This window comes from Podarcis pityusensis (genome assembly GCF_964106645.2).
Source record: "Podarcis pityusensis genome assembly, chromosome: 4".
NCBI lineage: Eukaryota > Metazoa > Chordata > Lepidosauria > Squamata > Lacertidae > Podarcis > Podarcis pityusensis.
This window is the reverse complement of record NC_138027.1, coordinates 83,944,071-83,971,789: the sequence shown is the minus strand read 5'-3', so window position 1 is coordinate 83,971,789 and position 27,719 is coordinate 83,944,071. Positions and strand designations below refer to the sequence as shown.

Genomic DNA, 27,719 nt, shown 5'->3' with positions numbered 1-27,719 from the left:
GCTAATCTGCCATACAGCTATGAAACAGGACTTAAAGTGGAGGAGAAATAGCTAATGAACCTATCCCCTTCTACCATTTCCCCCTCTGCAAGCCATCCCTGAAGCTGGATTTCGTCTGGCTAAGAGTGATTCCAGACAAGAAAACAGAAGTAGATTTAGGGGAGCATGACTGGTTCTGCTGCACTGGGTGAGGGGCTTCAGGGAGATCACAGAGGATGCTGCAACTATGAGGCAGAATGAAAGGCAAGGGGGAGGCCACCAAATTTTGGTGTTGCACAGGACACCAAAGTATTACCTCGGCCCCCACTCCATCACACTTCATTGGTTTGAGACCCCAAGGTCCCGCCACTGAAGAGAAACATGGATGGGTGATGCAGTTACAGAAGCAAACACATTAGAGGACCAGAAGCCTCCAGCACCCCATTTTTGCCTGTCAAATTATCCCTCTCCTCTCTGCTTTATAACTCTGCAACCAGACCTGTGTTTTTCAAGGCACCTCTAGTTGGTACTTAAGTTCCAGCTGCTTCTTTCTGTATTTCTCTTACACTAATTTCATAGTGCTGGGTTGCAGTAACGAGGCTAGATACAAATCCCACGCTATTTGAAAGCTGAGAAAATGTTTAATGCTTGGGTTCCGCTCCTCTTGAAACAGATAATAGCACCAGCTGAGGGAATATCTGCAAACTCCACTTACTGCCTGATTGTCTAGCAAATATCACCAAATGCTTGCAAAAATGGAACTGTACTGTGGTGAATAGACCCAATTGTTATTAAAATACATGCAGCACATTCTGACGTGCAATGTGGTTGACAGCCTTGATCTTATTTTTCATTAAATCAAGGAGTCACAGCCCAACAGTAGAGCACGTGACTTGCATGCAAGAGGCTATGGGTTCGGTCCTTGGCATTGCCCCTTAAAAAAAATACTAGCTAGCAGGTATGGCAAGACCCACCTCCAAGGCCTAGAGAGCCTCAGCCTATCAGAGCAGATGGTTCTGTTAAGCAAGGTGGTTCAACCTTCTCACTCATTAAAGGTGCCATCAGATCAGTATTACCCCCCCACCAACCACACCTCATTAGTAGCCTCTGTAAATGTAAACGTTATAGATCAATATGCTCTATACCTAGGCCCCTTCTAAAGAACCACTTGAAAGCTGCATCAACATGTGCCTGGGCCCAGGCCAACTAATCCTGTCCTTGGTGTTTCACATGCCAGCATGTCCTGACCCCCTGAATAGTTTGGTTGCTGTCAGGGACCATGCTGAAGAGGGCTGTGGCGTTTGCCTCCTAGGTGGATCATAAGGAAAGGGTTAAATGAGTGTGATGTGATTGGCCAGTGGGAACCCAAGGGGAGGAGTTAGAGTTAGAGTTGGAGTTGTGTGGAAGTTAGTTGGGAGTTGGAGAAGGAAGAGGGAGGATAAGTCTGTGGGTTGGTCGAGTTGTGTTGCGAGAGAGTGAGAGGAACTGTTAGGTGGAGTCAGATAGATAGTTGGGATAATCAGTTTGAAGTTGTTAGGAATGTATAGGTCAGTAAAGAAACTAAGATTAAGAAACTGCCAAGAAAAATTAACTGAAACCTTAAACTTGTTCATGCTTATAAAAATAAACTTGATTATTTGTTAATGTTAACAACTGTCTGGACTCCATGTGTACCCGAGAGAAACGGGTTGGTGGCACGGGAAAGCAATCACAGTGGTGGCACAGGGATCAATAGACCGTCAAACGTCCGGGGACCCTGTGTGATCGCCACAAGGGCTGCACTGAGGAAGAATTGGGGAGCCACCCCCTTCTCCTGATCCTGAATCTTCCCAGGAGCAGGAGGACAGTCTAGATTTGGAACAGCGGTTTGCAGAGGGACACAGTTCAGAAGGCAGTAGCTGGGAAATACTGGATGGGGAACAACTAGCAGAAGAAACTCTAGAAGAGAGTTAACAGATTCACCGTCTCTGGATAGTATCCACCCCACTTCCCCAAAGTCACAGAGGCTACAATCTCAGATTACAAGACACACGAGTGATAATAGGGACGGAAGGGGGAGTGACCTTAATTGGGAGCACCGCCATTCTGGTTAGACACTTTCTTTTGTTCTTCGCTGTGTTTATTAAAGAAACTAACTGGTAAGAATTTCCTTTCGTTTGATCTGCTCATTTATGGCCACGGGGGAGGAAACTGACTCCCTGAAGCCTGACAGTTGCTTAGAGCATGGTGGTGATAATGCCAAGGTTGCAAGTTTGATCCCTGTATGGAACAACTGCATTGCAGAGGGGTGGACTAGAGGATCCTCAGGGTCGCTTCGAAATCTACAATTTTATGGTTCTATGGGTACAGCAGTACATGTGAAGGCTTCCATGCAACCAGGGGTGACAAAGCTGCAGGCATGGACAACAGGGAGTGGGGCAAGCTGCCATGTGCCACATTGAGGGCAGGGCGAGTCAGCCTGGTGTCACTCCCAAGTCACACGACAATACAATGTTTGGCCCATTCTAAAAAAGGGCTATTGAATTTTGAAGTACTGCAGTGAATTGATATATGGGCAGCAGCATTTATTCAAATCCCATACAAATTGACTGGTGTTGCTTTTTTCTGCGGAATCTGCAAAGCTTATGATGGGTGCATTTATATTCAGAGCTATTTTTCTAGAAAAAGAGGTTCCAGAACTCAGCATGACCACCACACTTATTCGGCTATAATGGCAATGGCGCCCACCTGAGAGGGGCGAGAACTGAGTTCCAGAGAGTTCCAGCTGAAGAAAAGCCCTGTTTATTTTTTGCTGTACACCATCCTGATATTTTGTATGAGGGGCAGGCTCTCTCTCTCTAATATTAAGTATATTCTGCTGAGCTGAATGTTATATTTAATTACAACAGAAAATTAAAACATAATAAGATATATTCCACAAGGTTTAATCTTAGGCCAGCACAGAACAGCTCAAACGCTGTTGTCAAAGGACATATGACTCTCTAGAGAAATAAAATAAAATAAAATGCCGCTCTCCTCAACACATAGCTTTTAAAACTTCTTGAGTGCCACTAGGTGGCGATCACGTTCTTTATGCACAAAACAGAATCCATGCCAGTGTTTTAAGATAAATAGAATGGGGTTAATCATTATTCTTTTGGTGTTTGGGACTGATGCCCGATCTCTCCTTATGCACTACAAAATTATTTAGAAAAGTTTTCCTTTTTTTAAAAAACCCCTCAATGTGTTGTGAAAGTAGTGGGTTTTGCTTTTTTGGAAATATTGAATTGCCCACAGCACGCTGTACCATATTCTACCATGGGCGTGGTGGGTGGTGAAGCAGCATTGCGTGAAATCTCTTACAATCACTAAACATTTTCACATAACAAATAATAAACAGCATTGCCTTGAGAACAACCACCATGTTCTACTACTATATATGGTAAAAAGGTCTTTTAGAGATAGGCTGGCAATACACACAGCCACCATAGTTCTGATAAGACATTTATGTCGCTTGGGTGCTAGCAAGAGAAGATACGAAAATTGTTCAGGATGAGCGACGTTTCTGCCAGGCCCTAATACTGAGAGTAATCATCACTGCCTAAGGAAACAGGGCTGAGGGATGTTTGCAGCGGCCATTTCTGCTATTGGCAGGACTCTTGCTGGTTCCCAATGCATCCCTAATATGTACTGTTGCTTTTTGGGGTTTGGGGCCAAAAAGCAGTATATAAATAAACTGTCTCATAGTATGCAATGATTCCTTGCACTGTCTGGGATGAGGGAAGAGAAGAAAATAGAGGTTTCTTCTCTATATCACTTCTCAGAAGAGCACATTTCGTTATCACCACTGGGGACATTTTGTTTTCTTAAGCTTTCCATAACTTTTCTATTCCTACAAATTTCTTCAGTTCTCCATAGCTTTTCCATTCTTATAAAGCCATATGTTATTTTACAAAATGAGACCCCACAGCTCAAACAGCTCCCCCACCTTCTCATACATATCAGGATGTTTTTCTCCCAGATGCCCTATGGATGTCATGCCAGACCACAGTAGGGGATTAGCAGTGGTCCAAGATTTTGATGGGTGTGGGCAGGGGCGCAGCCGTCTTCACTCAAGGCCCAAATGTCTGGATGTCCACTTTATCTTATATAGATCTGCCTGAGTGTTAAGATGCGCGGAGAAGGCCCTGCTGGCAGTTCTTCCACCACGAGAACCTTGCAGGGTAGGAGTGCAAGAGACGGCTTTCTTGTGGTGGCCCCCAAATCGTGGAATGCTCTCCAAGTCAAAGTACATCTGGCCCCCTGCTTTACAACAGCAGGTTTCAACACATGCTTTTTGCCCAAGACTTTTGGTTCTTCTAAAACAAATTTATTTATTTGGTTTTTCAAATTAAAATTTTACACAGAGATATCAAACATAAATCATAAAAACAAGATTCCAAGGAATCTCCTGGACTTCCAGCCTCCCCTTTGTGGGTTGCAAAAGACTTTTGGGAGTAGAGGATGAGATCTGAAGTTCCCTTGCCAAACTGCTTTTGCTGACAGTGGTTGTTATTTATAATTGGTTTTGATTGTTGGCTTTGCAATGCTAAACTCAACAGAGTTTTATTCGTTGTCCCAAGTTATGTGTAATGTACCCTGGCTGGGACAACTTGGTGAAAGGCAGGCTATACAGACATATATGTATATTATTTATTTCCTATAATAGTAGCTCCAAAGTGGACAATTTGTATTGGAGAATCAGCACAAACGGAAACAGTTAAATTCTCCCACGTACTGTGGCAGCAGTTGAAATTAGTCTCCCCATCAACTACTTTTGAAAAATGAATGAATAGACCGAGCAGGAGATGACTTCATCCTAGCTACACAAAACTTTCCTCATTTGAACATCCTAGCACAGGGGTCACCAACATTTTTGGACTAGTGGGCACAGAGATGGTGCTGGGTACCACTCACAAAATGGCTGCCGCGTAAGAGGCATGCCATAACACAAAATGGCTGCTATGAAGGAGTATGGCATAGCACAACATTAGAGAAACAACCATTCTTATGTCCTGTTGGCCCTTATTATGGATCTCTCTCTCTCTTGAATACAGACGCACAGTTATGCTATTAACTGACTAATAACAATAGGAACCATTCCTCAGTACCAGAAAAATACATACACAACTGTCATTTCGCAGAAATCTCTTATAAGGCATCTCCATATTTTGCTCCACAGCTTTCTTTCTAGGAGGACTAGAGACTTGCTTTTTCAAATAAAAGAAAAGAAAGCTTGGAGACTGAGGCATTTACCCAGGGACACCACTGGAAGCCTCCATCGGCAGGTTGGAGGACCTCTGTGCTATGGTCTCCTCTGAAACTTTCCAACATACCAACACCCCTTTTCTGAACTGTGGGGCAAGCACAACTGGGGCCATGCTTAGGCAATGTCTGTGACCGGAAACAGTTTTCGTACCGTTACCAAGAATTACTTGAAAATGTTTTCCATGCTTCAATCTCTGTGTCCGCTTATATTTTACAGCAGCACCATCTCCAGGGCTTTTTTATTTGCAGTGATATTTTTGGCCATCTTGCTTCAGCGAGCATTCTCTTTAAAAGAAATTGTTATTTTGTCAGGCAGCTCGCAAATAATCCCAAAGTAAAAAAGGACTGGAAAGTATCATGCCAGTTGATGGGGGGAGGTTCCTGTGTGGGTAAATAGTCAATACTCTCCCCCCCCCCCTTTCCCTGGTGCTAATATCCCCTCATGCATCCACTGGCAGTTTAGAAAAGAAAAGGATTCAGTGAACTGAAGAATTGTTCACACCTTTCATGCTGCACCATCTGGATCGTTCGCACAGAATAGCAAGGAATGCAAAATATGAGGGCATTTTCCCTCTAAATACTGTGCAGAGCGCATATGCTAGGTAGATGGAGAGAAAAGGCTTCAGTCCATAAATTGCTTATTTTGTACCACCTGCTACTTGGGAGGAAGGATTAAAAAAGGGAGGGGGGGACAGAGCAGGATAAGACGATACGCCAAAGTGCTTGCAATAAAGGGTTCTGTCAAGTGGGAGAAGGAGGGAGGAGATGAAGGCGAAAAGATGAAACCCAGAAAAGAAAGCAAACCTACTATTGGTCTGCCACAGCAGAAGAATATGAGGAAGCTCATCAGCTTCTAGCCATTTTTTTGGCTATATACACAGCTAAAGGGCTGCTGAGGGGACGAGGAGGGACTTGCAGCAGTCCATGCAGGGAGAAATCCACCTAGGACAGATTATTTAAATCAGCCTTTGGGGACCTGGTGCACCCCAGATGTTTTGGACCTGATTTTCTACTTTCCTTGGGGAGAGTAAAATATGCTTGTTATTTGTTGGCTGGTTGTTGTTGTTTCTTAAAGGCAAGCCAGGTCTATCACAGCACTCCATCTCCAACAGATATACTATGGAAGTTTGAGGTTTCGTAATTTTCCTCCACTTTGCACAAAGGACCCAGGATAATTTACAATGCTAATACATTCACCATTTCAACAGCAAAGTTAATTAAGAGCTCGAATATAAAAGTGCACTTGTTTCACATTTCCATGTCACCGATATTATGGTTCTTCATGATTTCTGGCCCTCCCCCAACCAAGCTAATTATGCCTAGAACAATACAGTGCTGGCTCTTTTTCACACATCTAAGAAGAAGCAGAGGACTCTGCTAGAAACTTCCTTTTTTCCCTGACAAGTATCCTTGCTTAACAATTCTTCATAATTGCTATTGGCGATAGCTATGATCTCATGAACCTAATTACCCAGGAGAATAACAGTGCTTGCTGTTATTTTTAAAGGTTCCTGAATATACATATATATATTTTTAAAAAGTCTTTTCAATTACCATTTATTCAACAGGTTTGCTTTGATTAACCCCCTGGGCCCCTGTTCTGGGACGACAGAACAGATCATATTTCAATATAGCAGTGTCCTTAAGATCTGATATCGAAGAGCACACCAGTTTTTTAAAAATCTCTAGCTTTGTAATCACCATCATATTATATAGATTTACTGGTGACCCTTAGGCCGTGGAAGAAATTTGTCTGGTGTGTGTGTGTACATATATGCCATGATTAATGTACTAATTATCTAATCATATTTGAATATCTGCATTAGCTATTGCAGTTATATTACTCATTGTATTCAAAAGTAAAACCTTTTAGCACAATATATTCAATTCAGAATTGATGACAATGGAAGCATTTCTTTTCTGGGATTATGATTATGATTATTAATCAGTTAAAGACCTTGTGAGAGACTGACTTATTTATTTAGATATAAGACGTGGGAACCAAGTGATTAATAGAATAAGCGAAGGGGGGGGGGGTCCAATCACAAGTAATTTAAGTCACTTTCAGTAGAATCCTAGGCATTTTTACTAAAAAGGGAAGTTTGCTGTGTTCAGTGGGGTTCACTCCCAGGAAATTGTTTTTAGGATTGTAGTCAAGAGGAACTTCTCTGTAAATCATATTGAAAAATGAGTAGTGCCATTCCTATTGCCCAGTCCAGGGGGTGGGTGTCAAGTTTGAGAATGTTTACCAGGATCCCAAGGAAGGCTGACCACTTCAACAGTGAAATCACTTTCACGTTCCAAGGAGTACCAAAAAGTGTCAAGAACAATGAGTGATTTCTCTTTCCATGTTGTGCAACAGATTAAGGAGGTCCAGGAGCCCCTCTAATCTGAAACTGGCACTGCTCTTGCACAAATCCCATTCATTACAATGAGATTGTTCAAGATCCAGTTCTTGGTGGAATAGCTCAAGTAAAAATGCCCTGCATAGTCTCTCTGGAAAAAAACTCAGGTGCAAGCTAAATTATACATATACCCACTTATTTTTAATAGAGCAGATTGACATGGAGCCCGCCTGCAATGTAGGTTTAACCACATTGTCCTCACTATGTAATAGCGAAATAAATCATAGGTGCATTTTAACAGGTTACTGAAATTCTGGGCAGGATTTTTGTACACTGTACAAGTGAATTCATTCTACTAAACCACAATTCTGTAGAATGTCCTAGGTATAACTATTCCTTTAGAGTAATGGATATATTCATGCAAGTCACATCATTTTAGCATCGCCTGGGGGGAAATTACATTATTCAGGCTTATGATCTGGTGAAATAGACATGCATTCATATGTGCACATTTCATGAGTGATCTTCAGGAACTGAGGCTGAACATGCAAGGAAAAGGTATATACAACATAAGGAAATGATATATACCACAACTTGGCAGCCCTGCTCACTGGGTACATTCGCTTCACCCACAATCATTCTGTGTTGAGAGGAAATTTCTGAAGGAAGCTTCTACATGCCCAGAGGCCTCATTCAGACCTTTGCACAAAGGAATGTGACTCTTGGGGCAAGGAGAGAAGGTTTGTTACCCCTGCATTAGGTCATTTATTTCCCCCCAGCATGGGACCATCGGACCCTCAGGTCAGCTCATGACAACACAAACAACAAACTAGCACACTATATCCTTTTTAACACACACACAGCCTTAAAACAGCAAGAGATAGCTCTCCATCTTAATCGCCTAACACTTACTGAAGTAAAAATGTGCTTGCCAGTATCTAGAGCTGGCTTGGAAAGCCTCTCTGGGGAAGAAAATCCAAATATGGAGTGTTCCCTATCCCTTGTCGCCACCGATTTGACTTCAGATGCTGAAAGGGTTCTGAGCAGAGCTTCCTCTGAGAATCTTTCTGTGCAGCAGTCTGATAACAGGGGAGACATTTACAGAGGTAACTACAGTCAAGGCCATTTAGGACTTTAAAGGTTACGGAAAAGCAACATGCGATTACTGGCAATCATATGCATGGGAATGGTACTCGGGAGGGATGGAAGGAAGTGCCCTTTCCGTGGTGAGATGGGCAGAGGGAGGCCTGAGTTGCCTAGGCAACTAGCTCTCCAAAAACAAGGTCACAGGCGATAAACTATATCTGAAGATTCATCAGAATCCCATTTGTTTACGCTAACCAAGTCTCAGGAGCATGTATTTCTCATTCGATTAGTTGATGACTAGTTTTAACAGAAGGGTCTGTGATAAATACATTTGGATTATATCTTTTAGAAGGTAGAGTCAAGAATGGCCTTTCGACAGGGACGAGAAGACATCTTTTCACTTTGTACCAACGAAAAGCCCTGCTTAACATTTTGAAAGTGATGACGCATTTTATATTAACAACACACATCCGCCCATTGCGATGCAGAAGATTCCACATGTTGCTGAAATGTATGAAAATGTCTATGTAGATATGCAACCATCCTCATGAATTGGCTGAATGTATCTTCTAATGAGGATGGAGACACACTGCTAGATGTTGTGTGTAAGCAGAGCTAGAATGAAACCATTAGCTAGTCCTAATAAATGAATGACAGTTTAGAAACAAAACAACAGCAATAACAAAAGCCAGTAGGAATTCATTTCTTTCAAAAGAAAAGAAGAAGAAACCAACAGTGTGTTGTTTGAAGCAAGCAAATGTGAGAGGTGTTTAATCTGGAGACATTTCTGCTCTTAAATTAGAGCAATACTAAAATATTGGAAAAATATGTTGAGCTTAAAATCAATGGGTGTAGTGATGGATGTCACTGTCAAACAGAAAACCTGAATACATATACAGAGCTTTGGGAAAACTCACGTAATTCACTGTTTTTATATATATATCTGTCAGTCAAAGAGATTCAGTGTCTACAGCCTAACTTTTTTACATGTCTGACAGAGCTAAGGTGATGTCACCTATTGTAAATAAAAAAGAGCATTTATGCTAGATATGCAGATAGTTTGCAAAAAAGAAAAGAAAAAGAAGTTAGCCAACATATACCATTTCTGTCAAACTCTCTGACTGCAAGATAGACACAGATATATAAATAAAATAGTAACAGCCTTCACTACAAATGGAATGGCGGGACAAATAATTGAAACTAATGCAGATAAACTTTTTGAAGTAGTTCATAGTCTCATATAAAGTACGAGCATTTTGCTTAAGGGACATCAGTTAAAAAAAATACACACTGAGGTCCTGTAGGAAGCAACAAATATATTCAAGCATCTTCTCCAATAATCTGTCAAGTTGCTGACAAACAACCAAAACACACTACATTAATGTGAAAGTTTTAAAGTGTGACCCATTAGGTCCATTACTAATTTTAAATAGCAGTCATTTGGTGCAAACTATGCATTTTTTCCATTAATTGTCACTTTCCCAAGAGAATTCTTACTTCTCCAATTTTAGAGAGAGGAAACTTTGCCAAAAAAACCCCCAACCATTAATAATACCAATACTAATAATGATAATAATAATTTATTATTTATATGCCACCCATCTGACTGGGTTGCCCTTCAAACACAGTAAAACATCAAACATTTAAAAACTTCTCTATACAGGTCTTTTCAAGGCTTATATATTTTAAATGTGGGGATCTTGGGTCTCTAGCATTTGGCTAAAATGAGCAGATTTGTTTCTTGTGAAAATAACTTTTTAGAGCTTTAGCTGCTAAATCATAGAACATCAGTTTCTTCCCACTCATGTAAGAATGTTTCTCATGCTCAGTTATATATAGGTTATCAAAACAATTTTGTAAAGACCAGAACTGATAGATTTACCAGTTGGCTGTTTCTTAAAAGAGAAAAGCCAATGCCTTTGGCAAGTGGTTTCTTTAAATCTGCCAGATAAAATGGGAAGAGCATTCCAAGTCCCAACATTCCTGATTTAAACCTCGCATTTAAGCTTGTCTCCTTTCAGTAGGAACACTTTTGATCTTTCAGAAATGCAAAATATTTCAGCACACCCAGGAGAGGAATTTTCCCATATCTACTCCAGTCAAATCTGAACTCTGACTGTTCTTGGATGCAATTTCTACATTTGAAAAGTTAGCATCAACTTCTGACCTTTTATGTTTCTTCATCTATGCCTTTAAAGAAAATTTTCTTGGGTAAGGAATCAAACAGTTCAATATGTCAGCACGGCTTAAGAAAAAGCTGTTGCATATAAATTTATCTGAATTACATTTTTAGTCAGTATGCAAAACAAGTTTCCTCAAACTACCATTCAGAATGTCTCAAAATAAATCCGCTCACTTAAGGAAAGACTCTAATATTGATTACTTGGCTTTTTATCTACAGGAAGATATCTGCTTGTTGATAAAAAGGAGTGTGAAAATGTGTCTCAAAATCAATGGAGCCTCCCCTAAAAGTTCACAGCCCTGGTTCTTGAGAAAAAGCTGATGACTCTTAAGAGCAAAAATAGTTATAATAAAAAAACAAAGTGAACTCCTGAAGTATCAATAAGCAACCTGCATGTATAGGAGACATCAAACTGTGTTCATGCTTTATTTCGGTCTCTCTCTCTTTCTCTCTTTAAATTACAGCTAATAGCTTTATGCACTTGCCCAGCTGGAGCCTTAATAGACTGAAAAACTTCAATTAATCAAGGTAAACCCACAATTTCCACAAAGAGTCTCATTCACTAGTACTGAAAATAGGAATTTGGAAGATAAACATAGGGCAGAGACATCAGAGGGGCTTGCTGTAACAAAGGTTGAGAGTCTGAGGGCATCCCTGCCAGAGTTCTGTGGCTTCTAGGGCTTAGTTGGAACCATAGCTAACCCATTTCAAACAGCAGGAATCAACTGTAGAACATATGAAATGGAACACTGGTCTGCATTGTAGCTCATGTTCTAAAGGGTAGATGTCCAGCCCCTTCCAAGGATGGGGAACCTCTGGACCTCCAGATGTTGTTGGGCAACAACATCCATCATCCCTAACCCTGGGAGCTGGAATCTAACAATATATGAAATCCCCCAACCCTGTTTTCCATGCTGCTATCTTAAAAAGCAGAGACATCACCTTGCCAACAAAGGTCTGTATAGTTAAAGCTATGGTTTTCCCAGTAGTGATGTATGGAAGTGAGAGCTGGACCATAAAGAAGGCTGATCGCCGAAGAATTGATGCTTTTGAATTATGGTGCTAGAGGAGACTCTTGAGAGTCCTGTGGACTGCAAGAAGATCAAACCTATCCATTCTTAAGGAAATCAGCCCTGAGTGCTGACTGGAAGGACAGATCCTGAAGCTGAGACTCCAATATTTTGGTCACCTCATGAGAAGAGAAGACTCCCTGGAAAAGACCCTGATGTTGGGAAAGATGGAGGGCACAAGGAGAAGGGGACGACAGAGGACAAGATGGTTGGATAGTGTTCTTGAAGCTACGACATGAGTTTGACTAAACTGCGGGAGGCAGTGGAAGACAGGAGTGCCTGGCGTGCTCTGGTCCATGGGGTCACGAAGAGTCGGACACGACTAAACGACTAAACAACAACAATGTCTACCTAACAGGGAATTTGGAGACAAGATTTCTATTCTGGGGGGTGATCCTTGAGGAAATGGAAATTTAACAAACACTCCAGACCAGATCACTTTCCAAGCACGTCCGTTAACTTCATAAAGGCTGGCACTGCAAAGGAAGTCCAGCCTGCTGGTTCATACCAGCCCCGATGTATAGGTTCTACATAGCACAAAGGGAGCATATCCTCCCACACACCAGAGGTGAAAATACAGACACATTTGTAAAATATATTTTTTAAAAAAACCTTAGACCTGACGACTGCTGACCAAGAGGCTCTGCCCCAGTTGGTCATTATTTATATTCTTACATTTACTGCATGGTTGAGACAAACTGTGTATGCCCTTCCCATCTGATCACTGCGCTCTTTCCTATCCTGAGTGCTGGCAAATTATTATTATTATTATTATTTACTATTTACAAAGCAAAAGCAGGGGCAACAATGCATGTGGAGAAACTTGAAAAATACTTTTTCTTCTCCGCTGGTATAGGATAAGGTAAAGGTAAAGGGACCCCTGACCATTAGGTCCAGTCGTGACCGACTCTGGGGTTGCGGCGCTCATCTCGCTTTATTGGCCGAGGGAGCCGGTGTACAGCTTCCGGGTCATGTGGTCAGCATGACTAACCAGAGCAGCGCACGGAAACGCCGTTTACCTTCCCGCCGGAGCAGTACCTATTTATCTACTTGCATTTTGACGTGCTTTCGAACTGCTAGGTTGGCAGGAGCAGGGACCGAGCAACAGGAGCTCACCCCGTCGCGGAGATTTGAACCACCGACCTTCTGATTGGCAAGTCCTAGGCTCTGTGGTTTAACCCACAGCGCCACCCGCGTCCCTCTGGTATAGGATAGTTACTAACAAAAGGCATCCAAGAGTCAGTGAATCTAGATAAAACAGATGTGTCACAACTCAGCTTGTGGCTTTAATAAATAAATAAAAAAGCTGACAAACTATAAGTCTTTCCTTTTCATTGCCTGCCTACGATAACTATGCATGTAACTGAAAGCATGCACTTTCCTACTAATTCTTCTCTGAGAAAGGCATTATAAAAGTTTACCACCCTTCTTGTGGAAATGTTTTTTGGCTTGAATTGGCTTTCATCCTGCTGTTTTCTTGTTTTATTTAATTTTCATTTATGATTACTATATCATGTCCGGGCTCAGGGCTTTTCCCCCCAGCCAGAACTCACCTCTCAGGTGGGTGCCATTGCCACTCTAAGAGAACGAGGGAGGCCCTTATGCAATGTTTCTTGAATTGACAGTATTCTTAGGTTCATTAATTTATCATTCAGAGTTCTAAATTCCACTAGCATATTCGGACCTCTGTGAGATTTTTAGTACTAATGATCGTAAAATCTGTTTTGTCCAACCCTGATCTGGAAAACAGGAAGAGGGGATGTATGGAAAATTAAAATGGCAGTCTTAACCACACGACCTGCACATTTAGTCATTCATATCCCAGGAAGCACCCCTTTGTTCCAGAACCTATAATCCAGTCAAGGCACAGCAAATGCAGTGCTCAAAAACACATAACTCTTAATTAATTTCCTGATTATGGGGCAATTTTGTTTGTTTTGTTTTTTGTCCAGAGCAGCACTTTCCAGGCATTCTCTCTCTTCATCTTCATTAAGGCTGATGGCTCTAATGAGCTTCCATTTCTTCTCGTTTGTGTGCCTACTTGTATGTTTTCCCCCTGATTGTGGTAATTTACCCTCTTTAAAAAGTTGTCTGCTCTCCTGATGAGCTTTCTGCAATACCGGGAAGCAGATATGGTCACTGCAAAGCATATACTTGTCTCACCTTTCCAAAGAAATTAGACAAAAACTAGTTGCTGCTCTAACTATGGACTTCCCAGGGGTACATAGAATCATAGAATCATAGAGTTGGAAGAGACCACAAGGGCCATCGAGTCCAACCCCCTGCCAAGCAGGAAACAAAACATCATAAAAGAGACCTACATGGGCTGTGCCCAACACAGGAAAAACAACAGACATTACAGTGTCAAAGAGTTAAATGTAATTGAGAAAAGAATGTGTTTCAGAAAGATGTCCTAAACCTGAGACAGACAGGGTTGGGAGGGGGGAGGTTGTTTCTCATTTTTCCAATCTTAAGTTCAGTTCTCCACATCAGTTTGTGATGTTTTTTAAAAGCTCTTACAAAAATCGACCAGCATTTTAGCACGAAGTTCTGTTAATGTACACATGTGTGTATGAATTTTCCCTTAATATAAACATTTTTGCAAAGCAACTTCCCCCAACAGAATGCATTTTTGTATGTCATTTTCACAAATATATGCGGCAACACTTTGCATAAATGAATATACCGATCAAGATGGGCCTATGAACTGACTTGGTACAAGACAGCTTCTTATGTTTCTACGAAATGTTGCAAAGGGCAGTGGAAATCCAGACTGCAAATTATCATTAGACTGGCTGAACAGCTTATATTTCTTCCTGGGAAAAACTAATTATCTCTCACATTTAAGTACTGTTAACAACTAAGCCATCATATCACTGGCTAAAATACATTCTTTTGCAGGATAGCAATGACTGAATGTATTCCCTGTTCCTCTTTTCATCTAGGAAATTAGGGATGAGGCTGTCAGTCCCGGAAGATCTGCATTCTACCTTGCTGGCCTTTTCCACCTGCCCTACAAGGGAGGGGCCCTGACTGACTCCAGCTACAAAAGCTGAGGCTGCTGAACAGACTCTCAGGCTGTGGTATTGCTGGGCAAGGGGGAAGCTGCTGCTGTTATTGATATTACTTTTTTGCATCTTCATTTTTAGATCTTATACTGATCAATGTGGAAATTGTTCCATTATGGTTGTGTGCTTTTTGATTTGTTGTATTTATTGCTTTTGGATACTTTTGTTATGTATGTAATTAGGTAAACCTTTTAATGTTATAAGCCTTTTTGAGTATGATTAACAATGGAAAAGTGGCATACAAATTACATGATGATGATGATGTGATTTTAAAAAATCACCCAGACGAACTGTGATAAGTCCACCTCTGAGCAGATTAGGATGCACAGACTCCTCATTTGCACCTGGGCACCTTTTTAAATAATAATAATAATAATTTGTAACCTGCCCATCTGGCTTCTGTGATGAGTATTCTTGATTTGTGCAATACCTAATTCCAGTTGTGACACTGCTGGCTTAATAAATAGATAGCTACAAATACCTTACCAAGGTGTTCTGACAAGGAGTCATTTATTTTATGAGCAGTGACAAAGGAAGGTAACTTTTTAAATTAAAAAAACAACAACAAACCACAAAAAAATCAGGATATACAATCAGCATTTTTGTTTGTGCTCATCTGCAGAAGGGGCTGAGTTACACAGCTCAGACAATACAGCAAACAGAAATGGCTTGTCTCAGCATTCTTTGGATTAAATGTACTCAATCAAGCCTACAGACAAGTCTATTAGATGCAGCAGAGCTATTACAGTGCGTGTAAAACATTTATTTCATTGGTGTATGTTGGAATAGATGTTTCTAAATAAGGCTCTGTACAATGTATGGTTGTGCATTACTCTGGATTAAGAATAGGTCTTTGGAACCATTAATCCAGAGTAATGCATTTTTCAAAATTTCATCTGTGTTGCGAAATTCATTCTCTGCACACGCCTATTATTTCCCAATCATTTACACTGAAATAAACATTCATGCAGAATTCTGCTGCTTGGCTGCAACCAGGAGATCCACTCTCTATCTTTAAATCGATGGATGGAAGGAAGTGGGAAAACAAAGTAGCTAGTTTCTCACCTGCACTCCATCCCTTTTGAAATCCAGGTGTAGGAAGAGTAAATCAGGGTAGAAGGGCAAAAGAGGAACAGACAAAAGATGGTGGGGCTGCTTCATCTCCGCGTTCATTGGTCAATTTAAAACTAAGCAAACTAACCTCTAGTATGCAACCTGGCAACCTTAATTTTATGATCAAAGTCCTTTCATGACCAGACTTCCCCATATTAAAGGTCTGATTACAAACAAGGAGACAGGAAATAAGACAAACTTGGAAAGCAGCATATTCCAGCTGAGATTCTATTATTTATCCGGTGACATTCAATACCAAATGGTCTGGAATGCCAATGGAATTTCTGTTCCACTGAATCCTGTTTAACAGCTGTAGAGTTTTCTTTTGACTGTCACTACAAGGCAGCTGTACTAATCTATTCACATTAGTTTCACCTGACTGCCTTGTTTAATGTAGGCATCAGCTAATTTGGGATCAGCATGGCAATCAATTAAAATTCTGGGGTATGCTCTGAAATTTCTCAACTTTCCCAACTCCCCAAATTTTCATATTTGCTGAAACATTTTGCTTTATTTTGGGTAGTACCCCTTCATACAGTACAATAAGCCTGTTTACATAAATTACCTTTTAATAATAATTTTAAAAAACCTACGTTTGCTCACTAAGTACTCAACTTAAAATAAAATAAAAGAATGGATAGCTGTTACAGCTGCTGTGCCAAAACTAAGGTGCTCTATAGAGTGAGAACATCTCTACTGAATTAAATTATGTACTTAGAAGCTTTAATGCTTGGTTATAATCATTTAAAATGGAAGGGTGGGGAACGTGGATGCTGTTCTGGGTTAACTTTGTCTGTTATAAAAATGGGCCAATGAACGGGAGGGTTTTTGAGGGGGGGGACAGAGAGCTGCTTCTTGAAGACATCAGTGTATGATTCTCCAGGGACCCAGGAAAATGCAGAGAAGACAGAGTACAGTTTTGCTAAAATAACTTTAGTATCAGGGAGTTCCTACAAGGGAGGCCGAAGAAAATCTTTTGTGGCTGCTTAATCAGCCATGTGTACGGAAAAAGAGTGTTAAGTAAAACCTGTGCTGGAGTTGGTCCAGGTTCTGATACATTAGAAGTGCTAGGGAAGAAATGGAATGGACTTCTAAACATTACCTTAGTCTTCTAATAAAGATCCAAGCAGCAGAGAATCAGAAACAAGCCCAATGTACCACATTATTTCAGCACTGAATTGGCTTCTTTCCCTCAAACAGTACATAGGAACATCTCATTTTACACTCAAACAATTCTGTGAAATTGTTGTGTCTTCTCCAAAGCCACTAAGCAGGTTCCATGGCTGCACAGAACTTTGCCCACACCTCCAGGTTCTACCAACATTTCAGTGGCTATGTATCAAATACTTATTTTTAATATAACTGTTTCTAGAAACCTCATGTTATGTTTCTAAAGTACACAGTACAGGTACCTGCTTAGACAAATGAAGTAGCCTTCATGTATGCATGTAGGCATAGATTTCTCTGTTTCCTACACAAGAGTTGTAAGAATTGACAAAAAATACTGATTCTTAAACATCTTTGCAACATCCCTCCCAAAGCAACACCAACTGAAATCAATGCTCAACCTTAAATAATGACAGTTTGTCGCTGCGATGGCTTAGTACTTTTGATTTTGTTCTCATCACCTCTAATTTAATATGTGGTTAAGCTGTTGTTGTTGTTTGACAATCTAACCCGGGATAGCATTTGTATTAGTCCTTCCCACCTCAGATACTATTATTTAAATCAACCATGTCAATGAAAATTTGATTATCAATCCCATTATGTATGTATCATCAGTGCAAAGAATTTCTGAGCAGGAAGACTGCTAAGAAGGAATCAAATTCTAGTTTTCATGGGTCAGCACCAACATACTGCCATCACACCTTACTGGCTCTATCACAGAATTAAAGAGTTGGAAGAGATATTGGAAGTCATCTAGCCAACATCTTGCTCAATGCAGGATGCAACTATAGCATCCCTGGCAGAAGTCCAGCTTCTACTTAGGCACCTCTAGCAAAGAAGAGCCCACAAGCTTTGTAAGCTGTCAGACAGCTCTTTCTGTTAGGAAGCTTCTCTTTTCTGAAATCTGCTTCCCTATCACTACCATTGGTTATAGTCCTGCCTTCTGGAGCAACACAGAACCATTCTGCTCCATCCTCCATGCAACAAGCCTTCACATTTTTGAAGATGGCAGTTCTTCTCAATCTTCTCTTGTCCAGGTGAAACATACTTTAGCTATTTCAATCCGTTCTGCATAGAACTTGGTTCCCAAACCCTTCACCATGCTGGCTGCCTTCCTCTGGACACTATCTTGTGTTTTGTATTTGCCTCTGTCCATTATACCTTACAGACTCTCTATGAAAACACACATTTCAAAGCACCTGTTTCAAGTAACTATGCCCACTACTCCCATCCTTCCTAACTCATCTGAAAGATAGTGACAAAACTGGGTGTTTCAACTGTTCCTCCGCAAAATTTGCAGCAATTATTTTAAGTTGTCATAGGTAGTGTTCTTCCAGAATGTCTGTGGAAGCTGATGAACAGTATTTCCATAATTAATTCAGTAATCCACAGGAAGTCAGGGAAGGAAGGTACTTTGGTTCAACATCAGGAGAGAAAATATATGCTAGGCATATATTTGTACTTATGGGGATTTTTTTTCAAAAATCATACACGCAAATTAATATTCTCAATAATTTTTTTTAAAAGGATGTTTGTAGTTTATGACTAGCTAAAAGGATTCTGGGGCTAAAATGCCAAAAATGTTGGGGACAATCATGTTTTCAGGGCACTCCGCTATCAAGGTGCCATCACAGATAAGGCTCTATCCCGTTACAGATGGGTAGCCGTGTTGGTCTGCCATAGTCGAAATAAAAAAATTCCTTCCTGTAGCACCTTAAAGACCAACTAAGTTAGTTCTTGGTATAAGCTTTCGTGTGCATGCACACTTCTTCAGATACACTGTATCTGAAGAAGTGTGCATGCACACGAAAGCTTATACCAAGAACTAACTTAGTTGGTCTTTAAGGTGCTACAGGAAGGAATTTTTTTATTAAGGCTCTATCCCATGTGACCTCCTGATGAATTTTCTCCTGTGATAGGGCACTGAGAAGAGACTCCCCTCTGGACCTGAGGATCTTAGAAAGCTGAAAAAGGGGGAGGCATGTGTTCAGTTATTTGAGTCCCAGATTATTGCATGTGGCCCACATTATCTATGCAATTTCAGCTCAGTAATGTCCCAAATGCTGATTCAATGGGGCACTTTCTGCAGCAGTATAAGCTGCACAAAGTATCACAAGGACCTCAAGTGATGTTTAAATTCAGACATTATCTATTTGTGATATAAGGCGTGACCAAGGAGGAAAGGCAACCACACACAACAAAGTAATCCGTGAGCAAGGCCTCTTCTGAACCACATTGAGGAAGAACATATTTAAGAACAAGCAGCCACATAAAAGAATTTGTCACGTCATAATACAAGCAAGCAACCCTTAAGAGACTACTGGTGTCCTTGAAACTGACTCTATTTTAGACAGTCTATAAAATGAAGGGGGATGTAATAAATTAAGTATAATTAAGAGACTGTATCAATGTAATAAAATACACCACAGGATAGAATATAAGAGAAGAAAAATTAAAGACAGATAGTCGAGGCAAAACAGAGGTATTCACTTGTAAAACAGGAGATATTAAAGCTGTGACAGGATTATATGAATAGTTCTTTATCTTATCCCCAGTGTAAATCAAAGTCCCAAACCTTCAGACATTTTCCAGTCACAAATGAAACAAAAAAAACAAGCCCATGCTGGATTCATCAATCTGAATGACACACTTTACAGGCCGCAAACAAGTGATTAAATAAATCAGCATGGGGTTGGCTGAGTTGAAGTGCAGTATAGACATGAAGACATTTAGGCCTTAAAATAATGCCGAGGAATACGAAGAGAAAAAGCACAAACTTGTGTGATGCTCCCGCACCATCCCACCACCTTTATCTTTACTGCGTCAGACTCGGGAATATTTATAGTTGGTGAATCTGATTCAGTGGTCAGGAAACAAGGGTTGTATCCCATGCTGCCATTCCACTTGCGCAACAGAGTTTCCTTTTCCTATCCTTAGAATCATAGAATTGTAGAGTTGGAAGGGATCCCAAGAGTACAACCCCTGAAATGCAGGAATCTCAGCTAAATGGTCATCCAACCTCTGCGTAAAAACCTTCAAGGAATGAAAGTCTACAACCTCCTGAGGGAGACTGTTCCAACCGTCGAACAGCTCTTAGAGTCAGAAAGTTTTTTCCGGGTGTTTAGTCAGAATCTCCTTTCTTTTAACTTGAAGGTGTTGGTTAGAGTCCTACCCTCCAGAGCAGGAGAAAACAAGCGGTTCCTTTTTCCTTCCCCTGCATCTTCCCCATGCATCCTCATAATCTGCTCCAGAAGGTTGGGGGGCTCTCCGGAGCTGATTTGGAGGGGCACAGGGAGCAGACGGGAAAGTTTCCTTGTGTGTCACTGATTTCTCAAGTAGCGTCTGGCTGAGATATAGAGCTCCTGGGGCATCGCCTTCCTTCCCTCTCATTTGAGTTTGTATCATAAACATGCTTTGGAATCTTTACACAGCCGAAATGTGATGCCATACTTTGAGGTGCATACTGCCTAGTTGGACATCTTCCTATGAATGGCTGTAATCCGCCATCAGTTGTAACATTTTTTTTTTCATAGCATGAAGCATTATGAAAAGGTCTTAGTAAACATATCACACACAAGTTGCAAAGCAGGCAAGCTTGTCTTCCTCTTTAGTGCTGAAGAGGATCATTAGATCAGAATCTTTTGAAGGCCAGTGACACTATGCCCCGGAAGTGTTGAGGGCATAGCAGCACATTTTGCAAATATCTTTCTATGAACGGAGGAAAATACAAAAGTCCTTTTTTACTTTGAAATCTGGCCACCGGCCAAGGTTGAGGGTGCAGGCTGCTTGCAAACAGAGTGACCCCAAAAGCTGAACTGGTACGCTTTGCACAAAATGATAGCTACGAAAGGGCAGGGGTGGGAGAGGATAGTTCTGCTAGGTCACAAAAAAATGTTTTGAAAATTCTGGTTTATAAAGGAATATTATAAACCTGTGGGGTGGTAATAATAATAATAATAGTACTTGTTGTTGTTGTTAAAATTCTGGTTTATAAAGTAATATTATAAACCTGTGGGGTGGTAATAATAATAATAATAATAATAATAATAGTTGTTGTTGTTGTTGTTGTTGTTGTTGTTGTTGTTGTTGTTGTTGTCATTTATACCCCACTATCTGGCTGGGGTACTATTGATCCCTAGTACAATTTGATGTAAAGGAACATGAATAATTTGTCTCTCATGAAATTAGATAAAATATTTATTTTTCAACCCTTCCCCCGCCCCCCAAAATGTTGTCAGAAAAGCATTGTCAGATATTATGAGCAAATAATAAGTTTAAATAGCACTTGGTGGGAACACATCAACCTCTAACACCTTAAGGCCTTGCAGTCAGAGAAGACACACTGCAGCTCATCTGAATGTACAGATGTGTACATCTGTAAAGGGGGGAAAAACAACCCCAGAAACGTTCTTCAGAATCTAACACCAAACGCTCTGAGTGCCTTTGTCAGTAAACCTTTAGGGAGGAAAGCTACTTTAACAGTCCCACAATTCTGCCAAATCTACATATGCTGAATTATGTTCTGTGATATATCTGAGGAAAACAGGCTTCAAAAAGAAATCAGCAAATACAGTATTAAGGAATATAGTCCACTGGGTTGTGATTACTTGTATTAGCTAAACCCAGCTCTGCAGTTGTACAGACTTCATCTGCCCACAATGCTAAGCCAAACCACGGCTAAGTGTAAATGAGCACATGTCCTGCTAGACAGTTGTGGCCATTTCACTCCTCCCTGCTCCTGTTACTCTGCCAAAGCATGGCTTAGTGTCAGGTGCAAACCCAGGCTCAGGCTTTGTTTCTCCCAAACAAACCATATATGGTAAACCGAGAATATTCTTGATCACAGCTTGGCCGTTTGGTTGGAGTGAATAAAGCCATGAGCCCAAGTTCCCATGTGATGCCAAAACATGGTTAGGCTCCTAGTAGTAAAGCAAGAGCGGAGGAGGAGCAAAGCTGCCATGATTTTCTAAACATGCAGCAGAATGTTTCTCCCTTCATGTAAAGCTTAAGTTTCACTGAGCGCTATATTCGAACCAGTATGTAGCTACATTGAAAATGTAATCACATGGTCATGCTCACCTGACCTATCCTTTTTCTTTCCTGTCTGAGTTGCTTTTCATGTCCTCTGTAATATACTGGTCTTTGAATCACCTGCTGAAAACTCTGAAATCTATGCAAATGCAGTCACATACTTAATGTACGAGGGCATCTTTCTGAGAAGTTAGCTCCATAATGCACGCAGTCATCAAAATTATTGAGCTTAACTAGACTCGATAATAATACACCAAAGGGCAGAGAAGGGAAGGGAGATGAGATGAAATACGATCTGAAATATTAGGGCACCTGTCACATGTCAGTTATTCGTTTATTAAAGAGACTCTCTGTAGAAAACGCAAGACTTTTCAAAGGGAAAAGGAGCTCAGATCAAAAACCAAAGCAAAAAAAGTAAGAACTTTACATACCCCAAGTCTGATTATCCAAACCACACACATGCAAGCAAACAAAAAGGCTGCTTCTATATGAAGTGCATACTGAGCAATCATCTCGATTTGTTTTCAAAAAATTGCTGAGGTTATACAATGTCACTGTCAAATGGTTGTTATGCTACATTTCCCACGGTAGTTTTCTGTCACTTTTTTTTAGCGCACTGTCTGTTTTTTAAAAAAGATTTGCTGCATCCTCTTTTGCTATACAGTGGTACCTCGGGTTACAAACACTTCGGGTTACGCGTTTTCAGGTTGCGGACTGCGGGAAACCCGGAAGGACCAGAAATGGTAACTTCCGGGTTTCGCAGTTCGCGCATGCGCAGATGCGCTAAATCGCGCTTCACGCATGCGCAGAAGTGCCAAATCGCGCCACGCACGTGTGCAGATACAGCGCTGCAGGTTATGAACGCTGCGGGTGGCGGACGTGCCTCCGTCACGGATTACGTCTGCAACCCGAGGTTCCACTGTAGTCATATTATTATTGTTTTGCAGTGTACCTGCTTCCTTTGCCTTTGGTTATGAAGGTGCAACCCTACTGCACAAAAGGCACCTACCAGCATCTACCTGAATGTATGAAAAATTTGCATGAAAGAGTAACACTCCGGAAGTGCCAGGAGAGGGGCAGGTGTGTCTTTTTTACACTGTGTGTTTCCCCACCAACCTACTGACATCTGCATGTGAATGTTCTAACCATATGGACTTTTGTTTAAGCACATGAATTTGTGCTTACGTGCGCTTTAAGGGTAATTTCTCGTACCATCTTTTCATTGCTGAACATTCATGCTTGCGAAAGTAACACAAGCAAGTCAAATCTTTTTAATTAAAGGGCCAGACCATAACGTGACATCCCCAAGCTACAGCTCTGTATCTTTCCTACTTTCAGGGCAAGGAAGTAGCTGGGAGGATAGGAGTGACTTTAGTAGAAAGGGACTTGAGGAGAAAATGTTAAGAAGCCAGCCCCCTTCCAGACTTGAACAAATTGCTGCACTTTGTCAGAGAAAACTGCATGCGACTGAGGTCACAGAGGGTGTCACCCTTAGCATATCAGGACATGAATAGCATTAGATGGATTTCAAAGACAATGCTCCTAAAGCAATCGCCAACTGGAGGAAGAGTGCAAAAGATCTATCAAAGACAAGGACAGTCACCACATCAACAGCCCTTCGCCCTACACATTCACAAACTGTCTATTGCAAGTTCCTCCTAGATGATTTACAAGAATCTAAAAATAGGCTTTGATAATAGATTTTAATCAGATAAACAGACCTATCTCATTAAAGCCACTGTAGCCCAGCTCTTGCCTGCTTAACCCTAGTTCTTCAAGGTCCAAGCATTCAAATCCTGGGGGGCACTGGTAACCTTCTTCAGATGGTTTCGAACAGTGTGTATCCGGAATTGCTAGATTATTCCAGGTTATGTTTCTGTTGACATAAAAAAAGAATGTGTTAGCGCAACCTGAGAAACACAAACAGTGAAAACAGCAGTGGTAACAGTTCTCCCCAAATAAATTTACATTTGTGGTAAAAAAATATGCAACAGCACTGTCTTAGAATGGAGAGTTAATATCTGGCGGTAGGGGACATCTGTCTGCTAGTACAATGTGGGAAAGAGAATCTCTGAAAGGATTTGTCAAAATGGTTGCTGGAGTCACTGCAGTCAGAGGCTCTTGTGTTAAAATATTCTAAATCAGTGTTTCCAGGAACCCCTGTAACATGTTTCGGTATCTGGCAGAACCCCAACGCCCTCTGCCTCCCCCACAATCTCACAAAAGCAAAATCAGATAATAAGCAATTTATTTAACAAGTACAAAATTTTGCATAAGGATACTGACAAAACACGTTGGAAAACAATGTCTTAAATAAACACTAGAGTTTTCTTCATAAGAAATTGGCACCTGTCCTTTATAACATCTTGTACAAGTCTAGTACGATACTTCATATGAACAAAGATAATTTCCCAGATGCTGAAATTCTTTGTAAACCCTGCAATTCAGATTCTGAAAGTGCAGATATTTGCGTTTTGAAGCTAAAATATGCAGAAGTGACCCAAAGTTACACAACAAAATGGTCCCTGATACAAAGGAGTGCAGAATGTATTCATCAGCTAAGATCATGACTACTCATCTCTAGCTGCCTATTTAATGGTAGCTCTGATACTGTGACAGGGATGAAACTTGCACACCTCAAATGCTCCTGGAGTTCTGATAACTTTATATTTTAGCTGTCTGGCAGAACTCTGTTGTATCTAGTTGATGTGGGGTAGATCGCAGTGAGTTTCTTATGCTAATCTGATGCTGGATCCTCCCTCTTCAGTACCATCCTTGTAGTTCTGGCCTTCATTTTCTTAAATATGCACATCACTGGCCCACACAGAAATATCACAGCAAGCATAAAGATTAGCTGACAGGTTATAAACGAGAAATAATGGTGAGCTGTACAGCTCCCAAGTGAGGAGCAGTCTGATCCCGTTCTCTGAGGAATTAGCTCTGGGAGCTAGGCTCTCTGTTTTCATTAAGAACCTGGGAACAATGTGCACTCTGCGTTATCAAATTCACACATCACCATCCTCTGAAAGGAGCAATGGCTCAAGAGAATAGAGAGAAGCTCTGGAATGATCAGAAGAAGTTATCCCTCAGCAAATTGAGATTTAATGTAGGGCAATACGCTGAAGGAGAATGAGAGGAAGTAAAGCTATTAACATGAGTCAGCTATTCAGGCAGTAGTAGTACTGAAACAAAAAACAAGAAGAGACAAGTAATACTGGGCTGGGATGATCCTATTTCTTTTGCTGCTTTCATATGTTCCTCTCCATCCAAAGGAGGAGCAGGAACATTTTAGCACAGTGGTTCTCAAAAGGTGTGGCATGCCACATTGGTGCGGCAAGAGAGGATGGCAAGTGTAGTGGGAAGATTCGAGGACAAGTTTAGTGTAGTAGAGTACATAGTATCAAAATACAAAATACATACAACCTGAAAAAGTATTTATGCCTTTCTTCAGGAGGATTAGCTATTTTTTTAGTTCTCCACGACATAGTGTTGTGAATGGGGATTTCCAACTCTGACAAATATGAAGGATCAAAAAGAGAAAGGTTTCTAATATAAACGAGATTTCCTGGCAAAACAAAGTTCACACCTCTCATTGAGTTTGCATACATGCTTAAGGTGCATATGTAAGAGGCTCGTTTATAATTATATTTTGGGAATGATTCATGTCCTTATGCATCTGCATTTGGGAATGATTCATGTCCCACAGCTGTGCGATATATTATAAATCAGAGCTGTCCAACTTCCAAGAGACTGCAATCTACTACCATTATAAAAAACCTGGCAGTGATCTACCCATTGGATTGACCAGAGTTGTTGGGGACTGCTTAATGCTTCATCAAGGTTGTTGAGCTTTTTTCGGGGGGGGGGGGAATCCCACGATCAACCTGTTGGACAACCCTGTTATAAAGCACAGGTAGGAGTAGTTTCTTTTTGCTTTCCAGCGTACTTCTTATCATTAAGAAACATTCAGTGTGGTCCAGAGGAAGAAGTTTGAGAACCACTGTTTTAGCATCACAGTAACCCTGTTTAGTAGGTCCAAATAGTAAAAGCTATGGTTTTCCCAGTAGCGATGTATGGAAGTGAGAGCTGGACCATAAAGAAGGCTGATCGCCGAAGAACTGATGCTTTTGAATTATGGTGCTGGAGGAGACTCTTGAGAGTCCCATGGACTGCAAGAAGATCAAACCTCTTCATTCTTAAGGAAATCAGCCCTGAGTGCTCACTGGAAGGACAGATTGTGAAGCTGAGGCTCCAATACTTTGGCCACCTCATGAGAAGAGAAGTCTCCCTGGAAAAGACCCTGATGTTGGGAAAGATGGAGGGCACAAGGAGAAGGGGATGACAGAGGACGAGATGGTTGGATAGTGTTCTCGTAGCTACCAGCATGAGTTTGACTAAACTGCAGGAGGCAGTGGAAGACAGGAGTGCCTGACGTGCTCTGGTCCATGGGGTCACGAAGAGTCAGACACGACTAAACAACTAAACAACAACAACAACCCTGTTTAAGGGAGTCTGAAAGCAATGATGACCCAACCAAGGCCATGTAGTAAAGTGCCTACTGATACAGATGACGAGGCTTCAGCGCAAAAGAGGAATTTTTAAAAAATAATTTTTAAAAATAATTTTTATTAACAGGCCAATCACATCACATTATCCAAATCACATTAATTCCAAATTATACAGCCAATTTTTAAATTTTGTTGGGGGTACCCATACATCAAGCTCCGAACGAGTCCAAACATCACTTATATTGCTGCTTTAATTAAACAATTCTATCCAGTTCAATCCAGATAGTCCTTTATTACTTTCTTCATCTTCTTGTTGTTATCGTATATTCCTTTCTTTGCGATCTCTGATTAATCTTCACAAGCAGATTAAAAACAGGCATCCTCTGTGTGGGTTTTGTGTTCTCCAAAGATCATATCACTCAGGGACATCCGCCATTCCACGCTTCCATAAAAAATTAATCTTCGGTATGTCCTTTAATTTTCTCAGGCTTGCCAAGTATATCAGGAGGCTCTGTCAGGTTAAAATCACATTCCTTCTCATTCCAATGATCCTGATTCTCCTCCCCCTGTCTTTCTTTCTCAGGCAAGCCTGTCTTAGCAAGACGCCATTTTACACTGCGTCATAAAATTTTCCTCCGTTCTCATTGTTTACCATTCATCTCTTTAGCTATAATCCACTCCACACAGTTCTTAAATTCCTGCTTGTGGTTAGTAAAACGCAACGATCTTATTTCTTTCTGGGGTGGAGGGTTATTAATATCACATAGTGCAAAGGGGAAAAAAGTTTCTTCCTCCACCCCACCTTCATTCCAAACATACAGTCTCTTAATGGTGATTCATCAGAAGATTTACTTATCCATCCGTCACTCCCGGTCACAGAGATC

At 40.9% G+C, this 27,719-nt stretch overlaps 1 protein-coding gene across 8 annotated transcripts in view; it reads right to left on the bottom strand.

Moving 5' to 3' along the window:
- NALCN (sodium leak channel, non-selective) overlaps positions 1-27,719 on the bottom strand; it is a 196,423-nt gene that overhangs the window by 133,103 nt on the left and 35,601 nt on the right. For 4 of the 8 annotated variants that reach the window (XM_081002886.1, XM_081002888.1, XM_081002887.1 and 1 more), the window contains one exon: positions 24,049-24,203. In XM_081002886.1, coding sequence (XP_080859012.1) covers positions 24,049-24,203 — 155 coding nt within the window. Of the gene's footprint in view, positions 1-74; positions 112-4,824; positions 5,303-6,069; positions 6,732-24,048; positions 24,204-27,719 lie in introns of those variants that run through there. The other 4 variants (XM_081002893.1, XM_081002890.1, XM_081002892.1 and 1 more) reach the window with 4 other exon arrangements.